This window comes from Stenella coeruleoalba (assembly GCF_951394435.1).
Source record: "Stenella coeruleoalba genome assembly, chromosome: 16".
Classification (NCBI taxonomy): Eukaryota; Metazoa; Chordata; class Mammalia; order Artiodactyla; family Delphinidae; genus Stenella; species Stenella coeruleoalba.
This window is the reverse complement of record NC_137162.1, coordinates 24,907,023-24,919,456: the sequence shown is the minus strand read 5'-3', so window position 1 is coordinate 24,919,456 and position 12,434 is coordinate 24,907,023. Positions and strand designations below refer to the sequence as shown.

General features: G+C 45.6%; 1 protein-coding gene across 6 annotated transcripts in view; it reads right to left on the bottom strand.

Moving 5' to 3' along the window:
* Window positions 1–770: 770 nt before the first annotated feature.
* STN1 (STN1 subunit of CST complex) overlaps window positions 771–12,434 on the bottom strand; it is a 44,547-nt gene continuing 32,883 nt past the window's right edge. For 3 of the 6 annotated variants that reach the window (XM_079901015.1, XM_079901016.1, XM_079901017.1), the window contains exon 10: window positions 7,344–9,095. In XM_079901015.1, the coding sequence (XP_079757141.1) occupies window positions 8,938–9,095 (158 nt within the window). In that variant the 3' untranslated portion in view covers window positions 7,344–8,937. Of the gene's footprint in view, window positions 3,498–4,290; window positions 5,143–5,321; window positions 5,466–7,343; window positions 9,096–12,434 lie in introns of those variants that run through there. The other 3 variants (XR_013824411.1, XR_013824412.1, XR_013824413.1) reach the window with 3 other exon arrangements.

The following is a 12,434-nucleotide window of genomic DNA, read 5'->3' as shown; positions in this document are numbered from 1 at the left end:
TTAAAATCTTTTAATGCTGCCCTTCTGCCCACCTACACACTGTTTCCAGACTAAATGTTCCCAGTACTGCCAGAATCCTGAGTTGCCAAGAAAAATCCAGGACTTCCCTGGTGGCACAGTGGTTAAGAATCCGCCTGCCAATGCAGGGGACATGGGTTCGAGCCCTGGTCCAGGAATAACCCACATGCCACGGAGCAACTAAGCCCATGCACCACAACTACTGAGCCTGCACTCCAGAGCCCTTGAGCCGCAACTACTGAGCCCACATGCCACAACTACTGAAGCCCGCGTGCCTAGAGCCCATGCTCCACAACAAGAGAAGCCACTGCAATGAGAAGCCCGCACACCGCAATGAAGAGTAGCCGCCGCTCGCCGCAACTAGAGAAACCCCACGCGCAGCAACGAAGACTCAACACAGCCAAAAAAATAATAAAATAAATAAATAAATAAAAAATTTTTTAAATGCTCTAAAAAAGAAAATCCAGAGAGCTGGATTTTGATGTGAATTCCCCATCCCTTTTTTGTTTGTTTATTTGTAGAGGTATAGCATTTTACACAATAAAAATATTACAAAACATTGCAATAAATCTGCTACCCACTCCCTGCTCCCAATTCCCTATCTGAAGAGGCCAACCCTGATACCAGTTTCTTCTGTGGTCTTTCAAACTACACTGTATTTCGAAAAATACAGATGGTAACTAATTTTTTATGTTGGTTTAATATTTTTAACCATAATAGTTTTAATATTTTTAAACTCCAAGGGTCAAACAATACCATGTGCACCCATGGGTTTTAAGTCATGTAGGCATGTGCCTATGATCCACTTGACTGAAAGTTCCCTGGAGACAGGGTTGGAGCTTTGTCTCGGCATTCCCTCTACACCTGGCACAATGCCTTGCGCACAGTTGTCACTCAATAAGTACACTGCCCATCCACTGAAACATTTATCAAGCACCACTCTGTGCCTACTGCTGGGCCCATCACAGAATTCCAGGTGAACTGTGATGTGGGCAACCTCTGAGGGAACACGTGGGAACAGCTAGTTAAGTCTAGTTAAGTCCCAGAGCTCAGCTGGCTATAGGTTCAGAACATGCCCACCTCCCATTTTCCCTGGTTACCTGGGTCCACAAGAAATGGACAGAAAAGGCAGATGACTCGCACTCTCAGGCTCGCCCCAACGGGGTGTGTGCTTGGGCTGACAGCCCAGCCCCTGACGGAGAGCTGATACCAGCATTCTCAAGGCGGCTGCCATTCTCAGGAGCGGCGTTTCTATTTCTTGCCCTCCACCAGGTCAAGACAAGCTAGGACTGGACAGAAACCACACAGGCTGCTTGCTGACTCTTCCCGAGGTGCTGGGCTGGGCTGGCTGCTGGATGAGTCAGGCCTTTTCAAGCGTCTTCATGTTGGGAGAAGACTCACTGTTCAGGTGGTTTGGAGCCTTCTCCTAAGTTAGATCCTCTCTGCTCACTTGCCTGTGTGGTCCAGGTCACCTCTGGCTGATCAGCATACATGATGGTTGCAGGACACGGTGATATTTTCAGTTCATGATAAGGTGGACCTCACTGAGGAAGCATAACAAACTCTTATCACATTGCCCTCCCCCATCCTCTGAGGCGGTGATTTCCAATTGTTTCCACAGTGACGCAGGACTGGTGGTTTGCGTGCGTAGTGTGCTCTGTGGGAGGGTCGTGAGCAATTTCCCTGGAACCTTACCATGACACTGTACCTTTCTTTACCACTAAGAGACCATTCTGGAATGCAAGTGGGTGGGAATGTGACCTTGTTCAAAAATTCACCTTGACTTGATTCTAACTGTAGTGATATGAATCCTACTCCCAAAACTCAGATGGGTGAGACATCATATTCCTTTTTTTATTTCAAGTTAGCTGGGGCTTGGTGCCTTCATTCTCTGTGCTGGAAAGAAAATAATTTTGGTAGTAGTTGGGTGGGGCCGGCTCTCCCCTTCTCTAGAGATGCGTGAAAAACCATCACATAAGAGGGTACGTGGTGCCTGGAAAATAGGTGATGTGTCCACTCTTCTGAGACCCAGCCTTCTGCTGATATCCCCAGTGGGTCCCTTTAGAGGAGGAGGCTTGCAGAAGCTTCCGTTCCGAGCTTGGGAATCTCGGCTGAAGCTGGGGATCACAGGCCAAAGCTTTAAGTCTGCAAGAGACACTGCAGAACCTCTCCACAGAAGTCCTGCCAACCTGCCACCTGCTGCAGGCACCACGGGCAGCACATTCTGGTCTGCAAAGCCTGGAGCCCACTAATCTCCAATCCCTCCCAGGCTCCAGGCTTCCAGAAAACATAAGTCAGCTTGTCTGCACAAACAACTTCTGGATTTGGCCTCCAAACCAAACCTCCCGGAGGCAAGGCTGGCCTCTTGCTCGGAAGAAGTAAAAGACAGGAAAAACAAATCCCATGCTAACAGCTCAATATATTATTCTGCCACCAAATTTATATTAGAATAGACTAATCATTCACAAATTTCAGTACATGAGAAAACTCAGTACTCATCACAAGTTAACTGTGCCACGCATCACAGCTTATGTGACACTGCTGTTGCTTTGCTCTGAAGTAGAGCTAAAAACAATGGAAGGATGCTCTGTCCTCACCCCTACTTTACTTCCTCCATTCACTGATTTGTCCTCAGAACAAAAATGAAAAAGCTTCTCCCTGAGGATGCAATTTCTAGCCAAGAAGATTACCAAAATGGGTGTTGCCCAATTAACTGTACCAAACCCCAGTCAATGACGAAAATGCAAGCATTGCCTTATGATGATAATTAGGCTATGCTGATTAAAGTGGAAGCAGCATTAAGACCATTTCTATTACGAAAACTATCTTCTCCACTTAATTAGCACTTTCTTAAAAACCCTTAGTTTTTCACATTTATCTGGCTGGGGACAGAGTCACTGAACCAGAGCTGAATGGCGTCTGGTTTATGAGAGGTCTCAGTTCATAATATGGTGATTGGTTTTTAAAAGATTGCTGCCTTCGTGTATTATATAACATTTGGGCAGGCATGTGTCCAGGCACTTGAAGTAGCAAATTGGGAACACTGAGGTTTGAGTTCTTCAGGATGTTTATTCCAGCTGTGTATTAGCTAGGACCTCAGTGTCCGGCCTTGGACTGTTTCTGCAGCTGACACCGCTGCTAGAACATACGACCCGGGCCTCCCTCAGCCTCTGCTGGAAGCAATGGCTAACGTCCAGGGCATAATGCATCTGTCTAAATGTTGCCTGGAATGAACTGATGCTTGACGCCACTCATACCTAAAGACGTAAAAATGTAAACAAAACCCAGAAATTGTTTTTACCTACCAGATGCACACTGATGAAGACTGTTGACCTCACAAAGTGTGGGTGGGCTTGTGACTCTGCGACAGCCCTGACAATCAGAATGGCATGGAAGTGACACTGTGCGGCTTCTGGGGCTCTGCACAAAATGGCCATGCGGCTTCCGTCTGGGGTGTGTTCTTCCTTGGGATGCCCGCCCTGGGAACAGGGCACACTGTGAGGAATCCCAACCTAACCCACATTTCAGTGGTTTTGGGTATATTCAGGGTCACGCATACATCATCACTACCTAATTCCAGAAAACTTCTGTCACCCCAAAAAGAAACCCTGTACCACCAACTCTCCTCCTGCCCCTACTAATCTATTTTTTGTCTTCCTGGATTTGCCCGTTCTGCACACTTCATATAAATGGAATCACACAACATGTGGCCTCTTGTATCTGACTTCTTTCACTCAGCATACTGTTTTCAAGGTTCATCCATGCTGTAACACGTCTCAGTACCTCATTCCTTTTTATGGCTGAATAATGTTCCATTGTATGAATATACCACATCTTTTTATCCATTCATTAGTAGTTGGACATTTGGGTAGTTTCCACTTTTTGGTTATTAGGAATAATACTGCTGTGAACATTTGTGTACAGGCTTTTGTATGGATGTATGTTTTCAAATCTCTTAAATTCAAGTACTTTAAAATCACCTATTGATATTAAATGGTACATAATACATAAAAATTAAATGATACTGAATAATAACAAATGATATATAATTTAAATAATTCTTATTCATTAAAGCGGCTTTCCTCAGAGCAGCAAACCTGTTCCCTTATAGTAATTCAGACATAATATGAAACACTGGGTAGACCGAAAGTCATAAAATGGCACTATTTCAAACCCAGGTTTTTCACTAGTTTACACAAACTTTTCACCACATCAGTCTGAATTAATGAGACACCACTTTACTGTTTCTATCTAAAAAAAAAACTAGGGCTATTATGCGGTCTTCAAAATTCCTCTTTTGATGTTTCAAAGTAAAACCTATCTTTTTTTTTTTTCTTGCAGTACACGGGCCTCTCACTGTTGTGGCCTCTCCCGCTGCGGAGCACAGGCTCTGGACACGCAGGCTCAGCGGCCATGGCTCACGGGCCCAGCCGCTCCGCGGCATGTGGGATCTTCCCAGACCGGGGCACGAACCCGTGTCCCCTCCATCGGCAGGCGGACTCTCAACCACTGCGCCACCAGAGAAGCCCAAACCTATCTTTTTAATTTGACATACAGGGAGAGGCTGGAGTCTCTTCAGGAATTTGGGGTTTGATTTAGAATTCTTGTGAACACGTAAACCCTGGGACTGATCTGTTTGGGTTTACCTAATAAAAGTTCAATAAAAATAGGCTGTTTTTTTTTAAAAATTCTGGATTAAGTAAAAACTCACTTATGTGGGAGTTTGGGATCACATTTAGAGCCTCAATCAGTAGACTGTTATGCAAACAAAAACTCTATTGCAAGGTTCTTTGTCCACAGACATGATTTCCCTTCAGGTTGGTCCTGCTTCTCTCCCCAGTGCCTGCTGCTGTCTTCTCCAGCAAGCCTCGCCACGGTCTTCCTGAGTTTGCCTGTGTTCTTCTTGTAAATCTAGTAAGGAAACAATGAGGTGCTTTTCTGCGGGCAGTTGCTCTACAGGCCACTTGTAGAGAAGAGACCAAGCTAATAAAAAAGTGTGGATGTTTTGTCCAGTGGAAAATTACAAGTTTGCTTGGTTTTCATCCTTGGCACCAAGTCTTGGGTTCCTCATCACTGAATAGACTTCTTTCCGCTCGGCTTTCTCCCAGCCAGTGTCCTGGCACGCTATCAGAGGGGGAAATAATTAGAAAGAAGTGTCTTATAGGGATGAGAAGCAATGGTAGTTTACCAGATGGGGATAATCATGGATCTTCAAACAAACCCTCGACCAGACAGAACACTATTTGTCTTCTCGCCTACATTAACTATACACAGTGTTCACAGCTCCTGAAACATGTACGCACCGAGAGAGGGGGAGGATGTCTGCTCAGCTTCCCTCCTTTTCAGGCGAACCCCTTGGTTGCTCTTTGGTACATGAGCGGTGACCCAACTGTAGCCCCGGAGAGTTTTCCAAGAGCTTCCCTCAACTTCTCATAGTTCTTCTGTTGCTGTGGAGGAAAGAGTCTCATCGCATTCTTGGTTCACTCATGATTTAGGTTATGTGAGTGGGGGGTGGGAAGGGAGAGACAGCTTTGTTATTTCTATATAATGACACTTGCTAATTGTAAAACTATCAAAGTATAGATATGTAGGTTAAAAAGCATCTGACATCTCACTTTTCAGGGGTAACAAGTGTGTCACTCTGGTGAGCATTTCTGGTAATGTCTGTTTGATGTGCATAATTATTCATAAGAATTTGTCAAATATATTTGTGAACATAGTTCATCCAGAAGCTGACCCTGAGACAAGGATCAGAAAAGGAGCAATTCATTTGCAAGGTGCAGCAAAAGGTAATGGAGAGTGGGAAAGTAAGACAGGAGGGTAAGGTAGCCAATTAAGGGTGATCATCAAGTTAGCTGCTGCTGTGGGTGGATGGAGCTTAATCTCACAGAGAAACTCTGGAAAGTGCTGTAGAACAGGAACCTCAGAGATATCTCAATGGAAGAGTGAGGGAGCAGAAGTATTTATACCCCAGGTCCCACTGGCTGAGACTGCCCCTGGTGGGTGTTAATTCTGAGTACTTCCAGCCTGAACAGCCTTCCAAGACATTGCAGAAAGTCCCCCAGGAAAGAGAGGCAGCTATTAGCAGGTGGAGGGCAGCCAGACACACACATAGAAGTGGTATTGCTTGGAAGATGCGCCAGGCACTGTTCTAGGTGCTGGGACACAGTAGGAAACAAAACAGAGAAAAAGTTCTGCCCTCATGGAGCATTTTTTCTATTAGGGAGAATAAATATTGAATAGTAAGCAGGGTAAGTAAGAAACATATGGAATGTGTTCCACGGTGACAAGGAATGTGGAGAAAAATAAGTACTGTGGAGTTCTGGGGAGGAGGGAGAAGGGGTTGGTTGCAATCAGCAAAAAAGGGATCAGGGCAGGCCTCACTGAAAAGGTGACACTCAAGGAATGACCCAAAGGAGGGGAGGGGGAAGCCCACCACACGGTTATCCAGGTGAAGAACATTCCAGGCAGAGGAAACAGCAAGGCCAAAGGCCCTGAGTCAAGAATGTCTCTGGTGTGTGTGAGGAACAGCAGGGCCTGAGAAGCTGAGCAGAGGTGAAGGGGAAATGGCAAGAGAGGAGGCCCTGCAGAGCAGAGCCCTGGTGACACTGCGCTGCCTCAGGTGCCGGAAGCAGAGGACAGCAGAGTCTGAGTCAAGCTGTGCTGCTGTGCTGACAGTGAACTGAAGAGGGGCCAGGGGAGCAGGGAGGGCAGTAGGAGGCCCCACAATACTCCAGGTGGTGGCGGCGGAGGAGTGAGATGCTGCCGCCATTGTGCGCAGGTCGGATGTGGGGTGTGAGAGAAAGGAGTCAACGGGTTTGGCCTGAGTAACCTGAAAAATGGAGCTGCCTTTTCCTGAATCAGGGAAAACTTCAGAAGAAGCACATTTGGGGTCAGGGGTGGTAGGGGGCCTGGCTTTGGGCATCTTACGTGTGTGATGTCTGTTGGACACCTAAGTAGGACTGTCAGCAGAAGGCTGAGTGTAGCTCACAAGTTCGAGGAGGTCCGAACTGGATGTAAACTGGGGAGTTTGTCAGCGACAGATGATCTGAGACTGGCTGAGATCCCCATGGGAGCAAGCTAAACAGAAAAGAGGCCTGGGACCAAACCCTAGGAGTGGAGTGGTCAACTGTGTGTACGTGTATACTCACTACATTTATACAGATGGAGATGCAGAAACACGCTCTCTGTTTAGATATATACACACACACACAGGTAGTTTCAGATCAGTGGTATTATATAAACAGATCTCAATTTTCTTCCCACTAAATCTACTGGGAATACTGCTCCATGGTGAGAATATCTGTCTGCTCCATTAAATTAATGGCTGCATAGTATTTCATAGTGTACATTACCATAATTAATTTTCCTCTATAGACAAATATTTTTCCCAATTACAGAATTTTAAATTACACGGCAATGGGCATCATGTGCATTCATCCTCTCCCATCTATGTGATCATCTCCTTGGGATAAACCCTAGAAGTGGGGCAGCTGAGGGCAAGGATGTGCCCTTTTTATGTTCTGATGCAAGACTCCTTCCCGGCAGCTCCAGTCATCTGAGATGTATTCAATATGGATCAGCTGCCGCCCTTACGGAAGAACTACTGGGATGTCATTCCAGGTAAATTCTGTTCTACAGGGACCCTTCTCAACACGGGGCAGCTTTCTGGGTAATCGCTGTTAGGAACCAGGCACAGAGGTTTAGGGCAAGTCAGAAAAGTCCAAGCCAGGAAGCAATCTGTCGGTACTAGCTTTTGGTCTGACATGTGGAGCTACAGCCAGTTTCTAAGTGTAAAGCCACTCCATTTCCACACAGAGCAGCACAACGCGCCAGGCCTGCAGGCTCTCCAGCAGAGCCAGTAAAAGCTTATTACATCAAGTGCAAATGCAGCAGCCAAAGGCAGATGTGCCTTTTGTGAAGTGACTGTAATTAACGCCGTATCTTCCTCTGAACTTTGTTTTCGCTGGCTGGATTTGTCATCGTCCTGTAAGAACAAGCCTATTACATACCTCGGATATTTTCCCTTTACCTTGTCGTTCCGAGCAAAAGCATGACCCATCACCTGTCTGGGCAAATACTGAGTGTTTGGACGGTGTCAGGACGTCCTGCACGTTCAATGGTAACCTTGAAAACAACATCTACCATTGCCAAGTGATTGGTCAGCGGCCTCCGCCAAGAACTTCAGGGTATTAAGGGATGATGTACTTAGTCACAGTGTCCTCAAGCACAGGGAAATGTACCGAAGCACCTTTTGATTCAGAAGGACAATAAGGAAAACGACAAATACAGAGTCACGCCTTGGATCCTGTTTATTCCCGTCGATGCGTTGGTCTGTAGACAGAATTCAACCCAAGACTCTGGACCCATCACTGGTGTTTGACCCACAGAAATTGTAGGTCAGCGACACTCATCCAGGGAGAACGAGTCCTCTATACCAGGTTCTTAACCATCAAGATACACCAAGAAAGGACCTGATAGTCTGAAGTTTTAAAAAGTGTCTGAACTCGTGATCTGTATGCTCTTCAGCTCCCGCAGTACAAGCGCCTTTTCCACGGGATGCCCCTTTACCACAACAGAGCCTCCAACCAGTTCAGCTACCGACACTGTTTCTTCCTCTTCTGCTCTGTGAGTGATGCTTGGTCCAGCCAGGAGGCCAATGAGAAGGGTTTTCTTATATGTCGTGGCTGAGATAAGTCCTTTATCCCAGGATACAGCAGGCAGAAGGCAGCCTCCAGAATTCATGCCAAGTTCCATTCTTCAAATTACCATATTTCATAGTTTATTATGAGATAATTGCCACCAGGCCTATAAGCCTCAGCACCATGTTAAAATCAGAGCCCGGGAGTGAACGCCACCTGTTTTCTCCTCCTCCCCACCCCCCCCCACGCTCCACTCGTGCTGCCTGCCGGCCTCTCCTCAGAACGCAGTGTAGTAGTTCTCTGTGGTGCTGACGATGTCACTCTGGTCCTCCAAGAGCTCCAGCACCTGCCGCAGCACAGTTTCACTCAGGACCGGGCTGAGGCTCAGGCGAGCACAGGCCAGGATGTGCAGAAAGTGGCAGCCCTTCTCCACGTCTGCAGGAAAAAGGGAGTTGGCTAAGCTTGGACACACCTGTCAGACCCTCCTCTCTCTCTCCTGTCCTCTCCTCTAAATGGAAGTCCTTCTTCAGAGTTCCTGGATCAGAACCTGCAGCTTAATAAGATCCCCAGATGATTCTTACGCACATTAGAGTAGGAGATGCACTGGCCTAGCTTATCAGTGACAACGAACCAAAACACATGTTCTCAGGTCTGTGCCATGGACCACTGCTCGGGGATGCAGGCCTTCAACCTTCCAGGATTCCCAGTCAGTCATTTTATACTCATAACCCAGTGGGGATTTAGTGCTTGGTAGGCTTTTTTCTCTAATGCAGTTACAGGTACGAGCACATGCATTCAGTTCTAACCCCCTAGCTTCCCAGGCGGGAGCCCTCTTGTGGCCGACAGCAGAGCCGGCTGGCAGCAGCCTCCACATTCCTTCTGTAACTCCTGGACGGTGGGACTGCGGTGGTGACCTTTGGCCTGTTCTCACTCTTCTCTGCCTAGGCTTCCAAAAAGTCTGCCTGTGACGGCTGTATTCTAGGAACCTCTCACCCTCTACCCAAAACAAATGAGACCATTCGTAGCAGTTCAGGACGAGTGACCGCTTTCCTAGTTGAAATCAATGATTTGGAGTAGTGGTATTCACACTGAAGTTATGACCATTAGACGATCATGAAATCAATTTAGTGGGCTGTGGTTAGCATTCTTTTCTTACCAAACAGACTAGAGTATGAGATTACAGAATGTATTGCATTTTAGGTACGATAAACATTGAGAAACTTTATATTCAACTATACATGTATATGTATAGTTGAAATAAAATTCATAATAAAATTATATAATTTCCTAGGTGATGATGTAAAATTTATTTGTAACATCGAGTCAAAGTCAAATCTCATTCCTGGAAACAAACCCTCCCCAGTTTCCACCAAAGCCCCATTCACAGGGCCAGGCCTCTCACCGCCGTAACCCCAGCATCTGGCCCACTAGTGCTCTGCACAGTCACTGAATGTTGTTTTCAGGTGATAAAATGCTTTAGGCTCCAGGAAAGTCCTCAAAGAGGGGTTGTGGTGATGGGCAAAGCATGGTTGAGATTCTTTGCACCTTTGTGGCTTTGGGCAAGTCACTGCATCTTTAAGCCTCAGTTTTCTGACCCATGGGGAGTGGGGCTGGGGGGCACCTCTGAGGTCCTTCCCAGCTCTAAGGGTCAGGGATGTTCACAGGCAGTGGTCCTGGGCTAACAAAGACCTGCAAATCCTGACCTCTAGTGGCTAGTCAACTCATTGTTCCTCCCGACTGGGTTACTGTTGGGAAACTCGCCACCTCCCCTGGCCTCCACATTTCCAGGCTATTTCTTCAACATTCATTCGATCAAGATTTCCCGAACACCTACTACATGTGCAGCGCTGAGCAAGGAGGAGCAAGTACAGAGTGCAGACAGAGAGCTGACTCTGGAGTCCAAAGGACCCGAATAAAAATGCTGGCTCTATGACTGGGGCAAAGTGGTCCAGGTCTCTCAGTCCGCATCCTCATCTGTTAAATGGGAAGAAAAGCACCCACTTCACTCATGGTTGTGTGGGTGAAAGGAGACCCAGGGTGGGGGCTTCTTCCATGGAGAATTACTATGATTCTATCGTCATATCCATAACCTAAGAAGATGCACATAACCTTGTCCCTGCTCTAAAGAAGCTTTGACTCTTCCCGAGAGGAAGGGTTGATGACGGAGGGTGAAGGACTCCAACCAGACTGGGCTTGCACGCAGCAGAGAGGAAGCCCTGGGAATTTCAGCACTGCTCGGCTTGTGATCTTAGTTCTTTTAAGACCTGGGTGCTCAGGCTCAGGGCTCAAGGTGACTTACAGGCATATGTGGTCAGCAATGCTGACTGCCCCAAAGGCCTTAAACTAATTCTTCACAAAGGCCATTCTGCCGTCGAGGGTTGCCTGGTAAGGCTGTTCACAAAGTGACCTTCCATTCACGTGGGGAGAAGGATTGGTGTCAGTTCTTTAAATGTTTGGAATTCACCAGTGAAGCCATCAGGTCCAAGGTTTTTCTTTGTTGGGAGATTTTTGAGTATTGATTCAATCTCCTTACTATGTATCTATTCAGACTTTCTATTTCTTCAGGATTTAGTCTTGGTAGGTTTTGTGTTTCTAGGGATTTCCATTTCACCTGGTTATCCAATTTGTTGGCGTACAATTGTTTATAGTACTTTGTTATAATCCTTTTTATTTCTGTAGAATCAGTACTAATGTCCTCATTTTCATTTCTGATTTTAGTAACTGGAGTTTTTTCTCTTTTATCTTAGTCTACCTAGCTAAATGTTTGGCAATTTTAGGGATCTTTTCAAAGAACCAACTTTTGGTTTCATTGATTTTCTCTATTGTTTTTCTATTCTCTATTTCATTTATTTGTGCTCTAATCTTTATTATTTCCTTCCTTCTGCTAGCTTTGAGTTACTTTCTTCTTCTTTTTCTAGTTCCTTAAATTGTAAAGTTATATAAGTGTTCTTAGCTATACAGTTCCCCTCATACAAAGCTCTTCTGTGTCCTAGAAGTTTTGGTACTTTGGGGTTTTGTTTTCATTCATCTCTAAGTATTTTCTAATTTCCCATATGATTTCTTCTTTAGTCTACTGGTGAAGAGTGTGTTGTTTAATTCCCACAAATTTTTCAGTTTTACTTCTGTTATTGACTTTTAACTTCAGAAGATGCTAGTCAGAGAAGATACTTTGTATGATATCTTCCTATTAAAATCTATTGAGACTTAATTAATGGTCTCTCCTGGAAAAGGTCCCACGTACATGTTGTATGCTGTATGTATGCTGTTGTCAGGTAGTCTTTTGTGTGCGTCTGTTAGATCTAGCTGATTTATTGTGTTATTTAAGTCCTCTATTTCCTTACCTTCTGTCTAGTTGTTCTATCCATTATTGACAGTGGGATACTGAAATCTCCAACTATTATCATAGAACCACTTACTTCTTTCAATTCCGTCAGTTTTTGCTTCATATATTTTGACGGTCTGTCATTAGGTACAAAATGTTTAAAATTACTATGTCTTCTGGCTGTATTGAACCTTTTATTAATATATAATGTCCTTCTTTGTCTCCTGCAACATTTTTTTTTTAATTTAGTTATTTATTTATTGGCTGTGTTGGGTCTTCATTGCTGTGCACAGGCTTTCTCTAGTTGTGGTGAGCAGGGGCTACTCTTCGTTGGAGTGTGCAAGTTTCTCATTGTCGTGGCTTCTCCTGTTGCGGAGCATGGGCTCTAGCCGCGTGGGCTTCAGTAGTTGTGGCACGTGGGCTCAGTAGTTGTGGCTTGCAGGCTCAGTAGT